The 16,105-nt window shown below is 36.6% G+C and overlaps 1 protein-coding gene across 7 annotated transcripts in view; it reads right to left on the bottom strand.

Annotated features, from left to right (window-relative positions):
• The window catches only part of LOC132186338 (uncharacterized), a 30,372-nt gene extending 16,260 nt beyond the window's left edge, over positions 1–14,112 (bottom strand). For 2 of the 7 annotated variants that reach the window (XM_059600260.2, XM_059600261.2), the window contains exons 1-8: positions 13,973–14,102; positions 11,959–12,220; positions 9,342–9,423; positions 9,166–9,243; positions 8,985–9,044; positions 8,757–8,861; positions 7,453–7,563; positions 6,889–6,930 (exon numbers count right to left, since the gene is read on the bottom strand). In XM_059600260.2, the coding sequence (XP_059456243.2) occupies positions 6,889–6,930; positions 7,453–7,563; positions 8,757–8,861; positions 8,985–9,044; positions 9,166–9,243; positions 9,342–9,423; positions 11,959–12,035 (555 nt within the window). In that variant the 5' untranslated portion in view covers positions 12,036–12,220; positions 13,973–14,102. Of the gene's footprint in view, positions 1–6,888; positions 6,931–7,452; positions 7,564–8,756; positions 8,862–8,984; positions 9,045–9,165; positions 9,244–9,341; positions 9,424–11,958; positions 12,221–13,972 lie in introns of all 7 variants that reach the window. The other 5 variants (XR_009440742.2, XM_059600263.2, XM_059600262.2 and 2 more) reach the window with 5 other exon arrangements.
• Between the last annotated feature and the right edge of the window lie 1,993 nt (positions 14,113–16,105).

Below are 16,105 nucleotides of genomic sequence, written 5' to 3'. Positions count from 1 at the left end.
TTAAGGACTTTCTCCCTATCAGTCTTATGAGTGGAGTTTACAAGATTATGCTAAAGTCCTTGCCAATAAGTTGAAAATGGTCGTTGAGAAGATTATTTCGAAGCCCCATAACGCTTTTGTCAAAGGCAGGCAAATCCTTGATTTTGTGCTCATTACTAATGAATAGTAGGATCAATCATCTGGTGAGCATTCTGTCAAAGGTAGGCAAATCCTTGATTCTATGCTCATTGCTAATGAATCATACGTCATAGACAAAAATTCTAGGTTATGGAGTTTCTTCTTTGCCTATAAAGTATCTTGGTTTCCCTTTGAGGCCTCCTTTAAGGCCAAGTCTATTTAGGACAATGTTATTGAAAATATAGGGTGGCAGCTGGCTAGTTGGAAAATGATGTTCTTGTTTTTTTTTTTTTTTTTGGGGGGGGGGGAGGGAATTACCCTTATCAAGAGCAAATTGAAAACGTATTTCATGCTCCTTCTCACCTTGTAGGTGTTGCAAACCGTACACAGAAGTTTCAACGAGATTTCTTATGGAAGCCCTTGGCAAAGAGTTCAAATTTCACTTGGTAAGTTAGTCAAGGGTTTGCTCTCCTATGTTGGAGGGAGGTTCGGGGTTCCGGAACCTGCAAATGTTCAACCGTGCTGTCCTAGAAAAAATGGTTATGGGGCTAGGTGCATGAGAGAGAGGCTTGATGGAGAATTGTGGTGGACGCTAAATTTGGAAATGCATCGAGTGGGTGGTGTTCTAATGTGCTTGGGGAAAGTTTTCTAGTCACACCAAAATTTGAGATGGGAGTTAACTCCAAGATTAGATTCTAGCATGCGGTGGGGGGACAAGGCCTTGAAAGAAGCATTTTCATATTTATTTATTTTTTTTGATAAGTAATATTTATATATCAAAAGCGCAGAGGGGCGCAACCCTAGTACATAGGGGGTATACAAGGGAAGCGACTAGCTAGAAGAAGAAAAAAGGACAAGGAAATCAAGATAGCTAATAACTATAGGAGCGAGCCAAGCCGCTGTCCAAGTGTAAAGTGTATGGAAAAAGAAGGCCGTGAGCTCCTCCAATGATCTCTCAGAATCCTCAAAGCATCTCTCGTTCCTTTCTAACCAAAGGCACCACATAATGCATAGAGGGACCATTTTCCAAACAACAGCACTCCTAGAGCGACCTCCCGTCCACCAACAAGCAAGCAAGCCCGCCACCTTGCTAGGCATTACCCAAGACAACCCAAAACGACTGAAGATGGCCTGCCATAAGGAACGAGCAATCTCACAATGAAGGAAAAGATGATCAATAGTCTCTCCATCAATTTTGCATAAGCAACATCTATTGATCACTATGATATTCCTTTTTCTGAGATTATCAATTGTGAGAATCTTTCCTAGCACCGCCATCCAAGTAAAGAAAGCCACTCTCAAAGGAGCCTTGGTGCGCCATATGCTCTTCCAAGGAAAAGGACTTGCTTCTTTGCTTACCAGGATGTTGTAGAATGATCTAACATCGAACTTCCCTTTTCTCGAAGGGAGCCACCAAATTTTGTCCACCCCTCCCCTACTCCACTTGTGAGAATATAACGTAGTATAGAACGAGGCTAGCACTTCCAATTCCCAATCATGGATCGATAGAAGGAAGCTAACATTCCATTGTCGATTTCCTCCCATAAACTCCAAATTATCGGCAATGGATGCATCTTTTGCATTAGCTATGTTATATAGACCTGGATACGCTTCCTTGAGAGTCATTTCCCCGCACCAAACATCATCCCAAAATCTGATTTGTTATCCGTCTCCTGGGTCGAATTTAATATATTTAGAAAACACTCGCCACCCTCTTCTAATATGCCTCCAAAGACCCACCCCATGAGACCCGGGGTTGTCAATAGAATGCCATCCACCCCATGCAGAACCAAACTTGGCATCCACCACAATTCTCCACCAAGCCTATCTCTCGTGCGCATAACGCCATAGCCACTTCCCTAATAAGGCTTGATTGAAGACTCTCAACTTCCTAATCCCTAAGCCACCTTTGTTGATAGGAGAGCATACGTTATCCCAACTAACCAAGTGATACTTGAATTCTTCGTTTAAGCCACCCCAAAGAAAATCACGTTGGAGCTTCTCTATTCGCTTGGCCACAGAAGCAGGTAAGGGAAAGAGGGATAATAGATAAGTGGGAAGATTAGAAAGTGTGCTCTTGATCAAAGTGACCCTTCCTCCCTTGGATAGATACAACCTTTTCCAACTCGCCAACCTACGCTCAACCTTTTCCAAGGTATCATCCCAAATGTTTTTGGCCTTGAAGCAAGCGCCCAAAGGGAGTCCCAAATACTTCAAAGGTAGAGAAGCTAAACCACAACCCAAAATCCCAGCCAATTCTCCCACATTTTCCACATCCCCTACCGGTATCAAAGCTGATTTAGCCATATTTACCTTCAGACCAGAAACGGCTTCAAAGCAAATAAGTAGTGCTTTAATGGAGCGGATTTGATTAAGATTCGCCCCACAGAAAACCAGCGTATCATCTGCAAATAGAAGATGAGAGATGGTGATCCTCTCAAACAAGTTATCTCCCACTGAGAAACCCGAGATAAAACCATTATCAATGGCAGCACCAATCATCCTACTAAACGCCTCCATAATTATGAAAAACAAGAATGGAGACAAGGGATCCCCCTGCCTCACCCCTCGTGAGCTTCTGAAAAAGCCGGACGGAGTGCCATTGATCAGCACTGAGAAACGAGCAGTTGAAATACAACGCTCAATCCAAGAACACCATTTTTCGCTGAAGCCACATCTCCTAAGAAGATATAATAAAAAATCCCAGTTTATGTGATCATAAGCCTTCTCCATATCCAGTTTACAAAGCAGCCCCGTTTCCCCCGAATTGATCCGGCTATCAAGACATTCACTTGCAATAAGTACCGAATCCGTAATTTGCCTACCCTTCACGAAAGCATTTTGAGGCTTTGATATCACCCTTGCCACCACCCTCTTCATCCTATTAGCAAGAACTTTGGCAATAATCTTGTAAGTTTCGCTTATAAGGCTAATAGGACAAAATTCTTTAAATTCAGTAGCCCCAGGCACCTTTGGAATAAGGGAGATGAAAGTAGCATCAAGACTTTTTTCAAACTTACCATAAGCATAAAAGTCTGAAAAAAACTGCCATAATATCTTCCTTTATCACCTCCCAACAATCTTGGAAAAAGGCCATGGAGAAACCTTATGGACCTGGGGCCTTATCTCTATCCATACCTATAACCGCCTCCAAAACCTCCCTTTCCTCGAAAGGAGATTCTATTAGATTGGCCTCATCCGCCTCCAGCAAATCAAACACAAGATTGTCCACCCTGGGCCTCCAATTGCAATGATCAGAGAGCAAAGACTCGTAGAATTGCACCGCCTGGTCCTTGATGATGTCTTGGTTGGAGTTAATAGCTCCATTAATGGTTATGGAGTCAATGGAATTGCACCACCGATTCGAATTGGCAATTCGATGAAAGAATTTAGTACATTTATCCCCCTCCTTGAGCCACCTAATCCTGGACTTTTGTTTCCAACTGATCTCCTCTTGTAGAAGCGCAATCTCCAACTCCCTAGAAATCACCCTTTTTCTTTCCTTCTCTTCTTCATCGAGCTCCCTCTCTTCCTCCAAACTCTCCATGGCCTTCAATTCTTCCGCTTTTTCTAAGCATCTAGCACTCCCATTGCCAAATTCCATCTCGTTCCAGCTTTTAATGTCCGCCTTTAACGCCTTAAGCTTTTTAGCCAAGATGAAACTTGAAGAGCCAGAAAAATTATAAGAGACGAGAACGTGAAGACAAGCTTTTCATATTTATATGGTATTGCTTATGCAGTTATGCGAATGATGCCTCTGTAACAGCCCACCTAGAGCTTTCTGGTGGCTCTAATCAATGGAACATTAACTTTGCTAGAGCGGCTCATGAATTGGAGGTGGATGTCTTTGCCTCTTTCTTGTATTCAGCTAGCGAGAGACGAGAACGTGAAGACAAGCTTTAGTGGACTTCCTCCAAAAAATGGTTATTTAACGTTAGATCTTTCTATAGTGTCCTGATTCGTATTGATGGCTTTCCTTTCCCTTGAAAGAGGATTTGGTGTACTATGGTTCCTTTGCAGATGGTTTTCTTTGCTTGGTCGGCGATCCTAAGAAAGATCCTTACTATGGACAATCTTAGGAAGTTGCATGTCATTGTTATTGGCAAATGTTGTATTTGTAAGAGGAATGGGTAAATTGTGGATCATCTTCTTCTCCATTGTGACGTTACTTACGCCTTATGGAATGTTTTTATCAGGCTCTTTGGGCTGTCTTGGGTTATGCCTAGCCGAGTAGTTGACTTGCTTGTTGGTGGACTGCTGGTAGAACTCAAAGTGCTATTGTGTGGAACATGATGCCTCCTTGCCTCTTATGGTGCCTTTGGAGGGAAAGAAATAATCGAAATTTTGAGGACCATGAGAGCACGTTGGAGGAGCTTCATTTTTCTTATATACTCTTTTTTAAAAACAAATGCATTTATTTCTCCCTTGATGCTGAGTTATCATGATTTTCCTATTCTTTGTTTCTCTTTGTAGTTCGTTAGGTGTTTTTTCTTGTATACTTCTTATATACATGGGAGCGCCTTACACTTTTTATGATATTTCAATTACTTATAAAAATTTTAAAAATAGCAAACACTCAGTAACACGTAAGAACCTGACCTTGGGAAGGGACAAACAGTTGGATACAACTGCTAATACTCAATAATTGAAGAGCAAAAGGACATATTAGCCATACACACACACACACACCCATATATATACATATATATGAGCTTTAGAATCTTCCTCCAAGGAAGAGTTTTATGCTTATACATGTAACTAGGTTAGGATTCTGCTTTACTGATGTAAACCATCGTATTTTCTACCTCTTGATCTACCTTAAAAGTGTGGTTGAATTCCATATCAGCTTGTACTCAAAAGTGTGGGGATTGGGCTAAACCAAAAGCCATATTTCCTACTATGGGAAACAAAGGAACTTGGTTTCTTGGAGTGGGAGGTTTCATGTTTTACAAATAATGATATGGAATTTGAAGCCACAAGGACCCTCAATATTACACATGTTTGCAATTGTATTTACATAAGTCAATGCTTGAGGTCCTATGTTAAATTTAATTTTATTGTGTATTTGATGGGTGAACATTAATCTACAACCTATATCCTGTTGTTAAGCTCCATGTATTTGTGAAAAGGGCATTGTTAAGTATTACAAACAGGCTACATTTATTTGCTGTTTAATAATTAAGCATTTTAACAACTTAGACCTAATGGGATCATAGGATCCAATGCAAAGGAGAAATAATTAATTCATTAATAAAAAACATCAGGAGACAACAGGGGAGTTTCATTTTGGTCAGACAACCCATTATGATGGCATTTCTATCATGCTTCTTCAAACAGGGATGCGCAGATAAATTTATTTACAAGGAATAATTTCAATTAAAAAGAACCAACATTATATACATAGGAAGTTTTACAAAAAGGAACATATTTTCTTTAAGATCTAGTTGTAGGTACAAAGAAAAATTATCAAACTTCTAATGAGGCAATAGCATACAATTCTAGCAAGATCTGGTGTTACAACTAACAAACAGGTTGGTGATATGCAAAACATACCTTTAAGAGGAAAACAACTAAACAGATGCTAATACAGGCTGAATGAATATTAAACGATTTCCAGAAGAAATCTAAACATAACTATTCTGAATTGTCAGCTAATCTACACCCCATCAACCAAAGTATTCATGTGGAGAGAAAAGGGGAGTTACTATTAACGCTAAGTATCTCAGATCTAAGTACATGGAGGCAGTTATCAGCATATTATACTAAAAAATCCACAAAATACTAAGTCAAGAAAATCAATTAACCAGAAAAAATAAGGATAAACTACACTTACCCCCCTCAAACTTACACCCAAATTGCAATGTTCCTCAAAACTTAAAAAAGTTGCAATTGACCTCCTAAATTGCCTAACCCTTTCACTTAGCCCCCCTCCGTTAGAATTTTCTATTATTGTGATTTTTCAAAATTTCCTTTAGGTTTAACGGAAAATCTTAATGGAGAGGGCTAAGTGAAAGGACTTGGTACTTTGGGGATCAATTGCAACTTTTTAAAGTTTGGGACGGATAATGAAATTTGGGTGTAAGTTTGAGGGTAAATGTAGTTTTCCCAAAAAGACGAACAAAACTGTGAAGTGAATGGAACAAGAATGACAATTATATAAAAGTGAAAACAATTCGATGCATTATATTAAAGGGGAAAATATATTTAGCCCCCTCAAATACAACCCATTGAGCACTTAGACCACCAAACTTTTAAAAATGGTACTTAACCCCTTCCAAACTACCACACGATTACAAGTTACACCATCCATTAGGATCTGGTGTTAAAATTGATAGAAAGAAGCCACAGTGATGCGCACATGAATTTGTATTTTAACTACCCCAATTGTCCCTAAAAAATATTTTTTTTTAAATAAAAATAAGCCGAAAAAATAAAAACTGAAGGAGTGGCCGAACCACCCCCACAACTAGGGGTGGTTCGGCCACCTTTTTTTTTATCTTTTATTTTTTATGAATTTGTAGAGTCAATTTGAGTAGTTCAAATAAAAAAATTCACGTGCACATCATGAGTCGCATTTTTCCATCCATTTTAACGCCAAATGCTAACAAATGGTGTAACTTATAATGTTATTTGGATGGAGCTAAGTGCCATGTTTAAAGTTTGGTAGTCCAAGTGCCAAAGGGGTGGTAATTTGAAGGTACCAAGTGTACCTCTATTAAAAATTACAGCTAACTAGAGATGGTAGCAGGAAATCATAAGTGGCAGGCTTACATGTGAAGTTCTAATCTTCCACTGCAGTTGATCATGTAGCCGCTGCAGAGATTCAAGAAAACTAATTAATTGACTAATAATTGGTTGCAAGACAGCAAGTCTCTAACTGATCCTACAGGCTGAAAAAGAGGAGGTCTGAATGGAGCAAATAGAAAAATATTAAGTAAGAAACTACATTGCAACCTGCGGGGTGGGAGAAGAAAATGAAAAAAATCCAGCAAGTGCTACAGATAAGAGTTGAGGCTGGAATACCATGAGTTGGATAACTTACCAACCAACCCTTAAAACCCCCAACCTACAAGCCCATAATTTGTGTTTTATTTGTCCAAATGACACCCGATGTTGTTTCAATTGTCTAAAGTGGTTGATGTAGTGCATTGAAACACAGCATGGAAACGGTAGCATAGTTTTTGGGAAATCAATTTAAGATTTAGGACCACCAAGTCTGCTTCCATGATGTGTCAATGGGTTTGTGCTCGGTAATATGATACGTAGCACATAATTGAAAAGCAAGAAAAAACCAATATAGCTTAACACTGCAAACTTGTGTGGTATGATTAATACCTTTACACTATCTGATAGAAGAGAAGCATTTATAACATTGGGCCAAATACCATATTCAGCCAATAACCCAAGCATGGAAGACGTGAAGATATATCTCTCATCCTCAACATCCTGGAGAATAAGTATACTATTAAAAACTGCAATCCAATAAGTAAAAACAAAAACTACGGACAAGACTGAAGCATTATGAAATAATATAAATAATTTGATTCATGAAAAATATTTCAAAACATCACCCGGTAAATAGTTCACATTCATATATTGGTGCAATCAACCAAGTTTTCTAGATTGTTTTCCAAATATCCTGCCACCAGCCTTGAGTAACTTTACTGATAAAGAAAAACCGCTGACATCTTAACCAGGAGTACCTTAATATTAAAAATTTAGGTACATAGCCATAAGCTGTTTTACTAGCTCATGTAGCTATTAAGGTCTCAACTTTACAGGTTAAACATATATAGATATTGATATATCACACTTTTACTAGAAGAATGAATTGTGAAACCTTTCGGAAGGTGGATTCACTAGACATAGAAAATGTCAGGTCAGAGCATCATAATACTTCAGGCTAATCCAGGAACTCTTTTTCGGTTTTTAATATTTAAACTATTTCCCTTACACTAAGCAGACAGATAAGTGGCAAAAACATAGATGGCGAATATTTTGCACTGAACTTGTGGCGTTTGAACTGAAAGGAGCTATCAACAAAGAAACTTGGGAAAGACAAAATTGTACGAAACATGATAAAACATCAAATGATGACAAGCTCCAGTTGTATATTCATTTCCTCTTCATAAAACTTGTGAGAAAAGGAAACATAATACTTCAAATTGCTACAGTCTGCATAGCAAGCAAAACTATTAAATCAAGTTATAAAGATCATTTAGAAGGTGCCAGCAGAGGTAGCGAATGGTGTTATTCGACATACCAGCAATTATTTTTCACAAAAACTAGTTTTTAATGTTAAGGAAAAACACTGCATTATGTTATTTTCCATTACAATGATCAACATATTTGTTATATCACCATGCATATTTCAATTTTCTTCCATTTTTTTAGGTTCTTTTTTGTTCTTTCATATGTATGAATTTTTCATGTATTTTATATATTTATTTGCAAAAGTATGCATTATTACTATATTAAGTAGCTTAGAAATAAGGGTAACTGCCATCAACCAAAGTATCTAACTCCTAATTTCTGCTTTATATGGCCAACTTTATTTATTTCACATGGGATAGCAAACTAACAATATTATTGAAAGAGTTTCAGAGGGGCATAAGTTGACATAGAAACTATAAACCTACCTTCAAATCACGAGCCAATTTTAAATTTTCTTCAAGATCACCTTTTCTCTGAACCAGCTCATTTAAGGCAGAAGAAACAATATCATTTTGCTTCTCATCAATTGCCTAAAAAATAAAAAATAAATAAATTCACCAATCCAGTTCCCAGCATCCGAAGTACAGCCGAGGGAGAGAGAGAGAGAGAGAGAGAGAGAGAAATCATAGATGCTTTCAAAGAGATGAACAAACCATTCGTAACTCAGAGAATTTCCTCTGCAATGCATACTTCTCATTCAACAGCCGCATTTCCTGATACCACCAAGGACAGATGTATTTTCTTTCATGTAAAATATGTCTAACTGCCAGATACTGCAGTGACTATAATAACAATATTTGCAACTAATGAAAGGCCTTTGAGGAGACACTATACCTTCACACGTGCAAGAGAAATTTGTTCACGAAGAAAATGAATCTCTTCTTGCTGCACTCTGGCTCGCGAATATAGTTCCTATTTGTGAACTTAGTTAGTGTAAAGAAAATATATCAAGCATCATTGAATATTCAAATTCAAAAATCCAACATGGAAATGTACTGAGGTAACAGTACCATAGCATCTCGGTCTTCGAGATGACTAAAATCAACATCTCCTTTCAAATTCCTTGTGGAAAGTTGTGTTTCAATTTTATGCCTATAAAAGAAGAAGAAAAGACACACAAAAGCAGAAAAATTTAAATGATTTGAACATACTCCAAAACAAAATGACTTGCTTCCTACCTCAAGTAGTTAGGATAGAAAGCTCTATGGTGCAGATTACAATGAGGCTCAAGGAAGAGCAAGTTTACAGACCAAAGAGATCTAGAAATAAGGGCTAGTTTATCGTGCCCATTGGGATGCTTCACAGGCTTGATTAGATTATTGACTCTTTATTTCTTAATTCCCTTTGCACTAATATGCTACTCTGGTTTTTTTGAATTTTTTAATTTAATTTCCAAGAGTAATTTGGTAATCTTTTAGATTTTAGTAGTCTAGTTTCACAGTTAGTAGCTGATAACTGATTTCCAAAAACCCCTATTTCATCCAGATTCAGTTTGAGTTCTTTTCTATGTCAAAATAGGAGCATTTTCAAGAACTTCCAAGCTTTTCTTTTTTTTGGGTGGCAGTATTTCAAAATTATACTCGATCAAAAATGTGAAGAAAAAAACAAAGACAAAAAGAAAGGAGCAATGACCCTTATTCTTGATCCATACATATATATTCATACCCCAGTGTATATTGGCCACACATAAGGGTTGAGAGCAGAAGGCACCCTCAAAATCCGTTGTAGGACAGCAGCAAAGGATGCTTGTCAATGTTTTAATAAGGGTAATGCTTAAAGAAAATTTTTATTTTCTAGTTCTAAAGAGTGCAAAAGATTAGAAGTTTTTATGGTTCAAATTGGGCTAGGAAAGATTGAATTTGCTTTAAAAGGGCTGGGAAATGGAAACAGAGTTGCAGGATTTTGTCTATTATAGTTTTTGTGATGACTGGGGTATGTTTTTTTTGGTGGAAAAGGCTGGAAGTATTGGGGGATTTAAGGTTTCTAATGGGGTAAGGAAAGGAATTTGGTTAGGATACAAAATAAGAAAGAGAATTCAACAAACTGTTTGGAAACTACTTTGAAAGGTGTTTTTTGGTTTTATGTTTTGAGAATTGTTTTCCAAGATGTATGGGCCATATCTGAAACAGCGTTGTCAGAGGGGCCATGTCTGAAAACTTGTTCGGATATAATTACTTTTTTTTTTTGATAAATAAGTAATTTATTGAAAAGCGTAAAGGGGCGCAACCCTACAACACAGGATGTATACATTTGGATATAATTACTTTAAAAAGTGTTTTTGAAAACATTTTCTCAAAACATAAAAGAAATCATATCCAAAAAAAAGGGTGAAGCTAACCACAGGTGGCAGCCACTGACAGGTCCAACGGCTAGATGCACCGGGGCCAAAGGTGAAGCAGCCAACACATGGCTGCCATAATAGGTCTAGTGCCACGCGGTGGCTGCCAAACAAGTGTGACTGTCGCATTGTGGCTGAAGCGGGCACGCAGTAGCCACCAGGACAGGTGCGATGGCCACGCAGTGGCCACCATGACAAATTCGGCGGTCACACGGTGGCTGCCAGGAAAGTTCCAGTGGCCACAGAACAAATCTGATGGTTGTGCGGCAGCAATTGCCAGACTAATTCGACAGCCACGTTGTGGTCGCTAGACACATGTGACGCTGATTCTTATTTTTCTAATTTTAATATTGGTTTCAGACCAGTTACAAAACATGTTTTCGTGAAAATAATCAACAAAAACTTTTCCTGGTGTTCTGAAAAGTGTTTTCGAAAACACTTTATGAAACTATTTTTGTTGGGGTCATATCTAAAAACTTGTTTGGGTAATAATTTTTGAATAAGTGTTTTCCGTTTTCAAGAATAGAAAATAGATTTTGAAAACGGTTGCCAAAATCTCTGGCTGCTGTTCTGAGCCCTGAACGGAAACACAAGAATAGTGTTCTGGTATATAGGATTATTTGGGATCTATTTGACAGATGGATAATTTGGGTTTTAAGAATTAGAGTTTAAGGATAGATGGAAACAAAAGTCAGATCTGAGCTTGCTGGAAAATTAAAGGGAAAAAAACTAGAAAAGAAAAGAACATAGAATAAGGTATCACACCTAGAGTTCCTAAGCATGACACTTATAGCTCATCAGCATCACATCTCAAGAGTATTCTTTTTCAAAAATTCTCATGGACTTGTTCTCTATTAAATTGAAAGCATTATATCAATTTTTTTTTTTTTTTTTTTTTGATAAGTAATGTTTAGATATCAAAAGCGCAGAGGAGCGCAACTCTAGTACATAGGGAGTATACAAGAGAACCGCCAAACTAGGAGAAGAGAAAAGAACAAGGAAATCAAGATAGCTAATCACTAAAGGAGCAAGCCAAGCTGCTGTCCAAGTGAAAAGCGTGTAAAAAAAAAAGCCGTGAGCTCTTCCTTGATGCCTGCATCATTCAATCAACCTGAATAAAATTTATAAGATCGAATCCAGCATCACTGAGAATCAAACCTTAGAACTACACCCATTCAATTGTCACCTAGACTCTGCCAGCTTGATATCTAAAGTTGTCTCATCTGAAACAAGTGCAAAAATACTTGAATGAAACACTTCTTTTTTAACAAACCTGGGGCAAGTATTACCTGTTTACAAAACCAGGGCTTTGTTTCTGAACTCCATTATCATCATGCCCTTGCAAAGTACTCTTACTAGAAGACATTGCATAGACAGTTTAAGATCCTCTTCCAGACAACCTGTCTTCGCATCATACCTTATTTTGCTCATCATCACCAGCGGAATCATGCATTTTACCTCATTTTATGTCCTATTCCAAATTCTTTGTCCAAGCAGAACTAAATTTTGTATCGCTTGATTCCCACTCCCAAATGTTGCAAGAAGCTATAACTAACAAGGGATAAAACAAGTTATCACATATGAAGAAAAAATAAAACAATCAATAGGTCACTAGTAAAGGCAAATTACAAAATATTTAATCAAGAACCAAACTATTGCTTGAAAAAAGAGATAATATTCTCAGTTAAAACAAAAAACATATGCCTACAACAATAAGCCAGTGCTTTTGGGAATATAATATCAAAAGCTAATGCAAAATTGAGTTTTTTTTTTTTTTTTTTTGTCAATTAATTAGCACGAAAAAACTGACAGAAATGCCCTTCCTGTACTTGAAAATTTTATATTCTTAGGCGATTGTTAAACAATCTGACAGCCAACAGTTACACAAAATGCTAACCAAATAACATAGCATGTTAGAGGGAATTCGTGATGAGGCAAAGTAAAATGTCTTCCACAGTCCATGTTACATGGAATGTTGGAGAAAGACAACAACAGAAGAATACAGGCACAATGAAGCACAGCGTATTAGACTATCCCAATAAGCCAATTAGTGCAGGGGGTAAAAAGTGTTGAATTTCATCCAGAATGGTGGGGAGCTTAAACTAGACCAGTCCATGACTTTAACGTAACCAAGTTCAGCTAAAAATTGAAACATGGTTTAGGTACCAGACCACAACTCTGGAACCCTTTTACTTTAGCAGGCCAGTTGTCCAGGTTGAAGGAGAGTCAAGTTGATAGTGAAATTCCCCATTGTAGAAACTAGAATATTAACCCGAATAAAAAGGGCATCAGTTAGATCTCCACCTTGTAGGATGTCATAATTAACAAAAAGCTTAAAATTTCAGGTTTCCATTTACAAAGGGAATATACATTCACTTAGATGAGTTGCAATATTATCAATTAAATTGTCCCTAATTTAGAACACCATTTTCCTTTGCAATTCATGCTACCTGTGTCTAGGAGAATAGATACTTTTGTCAATGAAGATCCAATCGAGGCACTAAAAGTTTATTAAAGTTTACACAAACGAATATCTATACAATTCAAAGAACCTTAGCTTGCTTAAAAAAATTCCAAGTATGGGAAAGGACCCAATTATAAATCTAACTTGATCTTCTAAAACAAGCAATTTTCTATCCGATAAGTTCCCAAAGCATCAGGAAGTTTGGTCCACCAACCAACAATCCCACTGCCGCTAACTTGTTAACAGACATGTAATTAAGCTTGAAATGACTTTACCTCTTCAATAATAAGACAATATAGAATAGCACACAAGTGGACTAACTCATTTACGTTGACTTCTAAGAATGACTAGCACCAAGCGACTTTGAAATGAACTTCATTTCGCTGCACCACAAAAATCGAAATGATTTGGAGTACATGCCTAAGCCTAACACTAAACAATTTAAAATACTATGACGAGACACAAAGAACCCATTTTACTGAAAATTGGAATTCAACTTGTATATCTTAATAAGAGAAATTTTACGAGAATTATATCTTAAATCAGCTCCATTATTTCATCAAATACTCCAAATTCAAATACAGCAGAAGGTAATTATTAGCAACTGAATCACATCAAGTCCAACAAAGTAATATCACCAAAAAGAATTCATTATTTTTCGCGTTGACGAAAGAATTCTGATAAACGAAAGTAACTACGTTTGGTTGCCGAGAAAAACAAAGAAAGATTGATTCCAAGTTCTGCTTTCTTGCCCCTACTGATAATTGAAAATTCCACCTTCACGGAACCAAATAAACAGCAGATAGAATCACAACTGAAACACACAAATGAAGATGTACCTATAGTTTGCTCTGAATCAGTAGCAGCTTAGAGAATAGAGATCTCAGGGCTCTATAAAAGGAAACGGTAATCGTGCCCAGATCGATAGAGGGAATTATGTAGATATACATGTATATATAGGCCAGGAAAAGAGAGACATAAAGAGCCGAGACCTGAATGCGTCGTTCGTCAATGCGCGTGGGCCGTTACTGTCTTTTTCCCGTTTCCACGTATTAATTTGATAGTAAGCATAAATGCATTAATATGTGGTACAACAAGGTTGCATATTAATTAGTATGGTCAAACGGATGATTGGATAATAGGACTTCTGACTTCAATTCAAAAGGGTAAAACGACCCAAAGAAAAACCTAGTAAAATACTGTAATACTAATAGCGTTTAGTTTCTTTTTGGCTTTTGCTTTTAGTATTTCACTATTTTGAGTGTAACCAAAAAGTTATATAACGTGCGAGCTACTATAACGGGTTGGGAGGAATCGCTAACGTCACCCGCCGGATGATGAATTGAAATAAACAGAAAAAAGAAAAATACAATAGAAAGGTCGTTCATACGTGGTGTAAACATGGCATATAAATCGGGGGAAATTCTATATATTTCTTTAAACTATTACTCAATTGACAATATCTTTTTCGTTACTTAAAATTGTTAATGTTTTTTCTTAATGCCGAAAAATTCCTACTCAATTAATAATATCATCTTCATTACCTAAAATTGTTAATGTTTCTCCTTAATGCCGAAAATACCCTTAATAAAATTAAAATTAAAACTATTTAAAAAACAAAAAACCAATTTTTTTTTTCAAATTTATAAAGGTATTTTTGTCTTACTAACAAAAATTTATGATTACTTTTGTCTTTTGCTAGCCTTGGGGGATATTTTTAATTTTTTTGTAGTTTGTGGAGACATTATCCAAATTAAAAGTTTATGGAAAACATTGTCACTTAATTAGTAGTTTGAGGGGGGTATGTAGACTTTTCCCTATAAATTATAAACAGTTTAGCATAGCCGCTCAAATGACCGCGTCATTGTCAACATCTTCATAAACTATTGATCGAGTTAATATCCATAGCCTCTCAAATGACCGCGTCATTGTCAACGTCTTCATAAACTATTGATCGAGTTAATATCCTCCAAAACTGTCAAAAATTTTCAATGTCCCTCGTGCCAATAAAAAGACAAAATGACCTTAAAATTTCAATAAGACAGTAACACATTTATAAATTCGAAAAAAAAAAAAATAAGAAGTTGCAGGAGTAATTGAGCCACCCTTTGTGCTAAAGGATTAATATGAAGAAATATATTGCAAGGTATGTCGAGCAGTTCCCCACTTGCCAGCAAGTCTAAGCATAACATCAAAGATCATTATAGACGCTTAGACTGCTACTTATGCCAAAGTGAAAATGGGACGAGATAACTATGAATTTCATATTGGGTCTACCTAGCATGCCATATGGGTATTGTTGGATCGTTTAACAAAATACTGTCAATTTCATTATCATGAAGGTTAAAGATCCAATGGATAAGTTGGCAACGATGTATGTTTAGAATGTGGTGTGACTACACGGTATAGCTTCTACAATCGTTTCAAACCATGACTTCAAATTTACTTCAAGATTTTGGAAGAGTTCTCAAAAGGAGATAGGAACGGAGTTGAAGTTCAACACTACCTTTCACCTGCAAACCAATGGCCAATCAAAGAGGACTAATCAAAATTCTATAAGATATGCTATGAGCACGTGTCTAGATTTCAAGTGGAATTAGATTAAGTATCTATCACTTTGTTATTTTGAAGTTGGAAGCTGGAACATGGAATCAAGATATAAATTTCATTTAAAACATTATAGACTTATAGCTTTTTTAAAAAAATAAAAAATTAATAAAATAAAATAAAATAACACTAAAACATGCCAACAACACTAAAAACAAGCTCAAAACATTTTCAAAATTGTTTAAAATATGCCTCAATACAGACCCAAATAATACCCACAGTAATAAAATAGGCCAAAAAACCCATTAACTAATATGTTGATAATAATTAATAATCGCAATAAACGAGCAGATATCATTACTATTTGCATGATGTGGATACGGTTATCTAAAAGTGATAACCACATAATTTGGATGCCGCATTCC

This window comes from Corylus avellana, chromosome 6 (genome assembly GCF_965113065.1).
Source record: "Corylus avellana chromosome 6, dhCorAvel1.hap1.2, whole genome shotgun sequence".
In the NCBI taxonomy this organism is placed as follows: domain Eukaryota; kingdom Viridiplantae; phylum Streptophyta; class Magnoliopsida; order Fagales; family Betulaceae; genus Corylus; species Corylus avellana.
The sequence above is the reverse complement of the archived record's forward strand: the minus strand, read 5'-3'. Positions and strand labels throughout refer to the sequence as shown.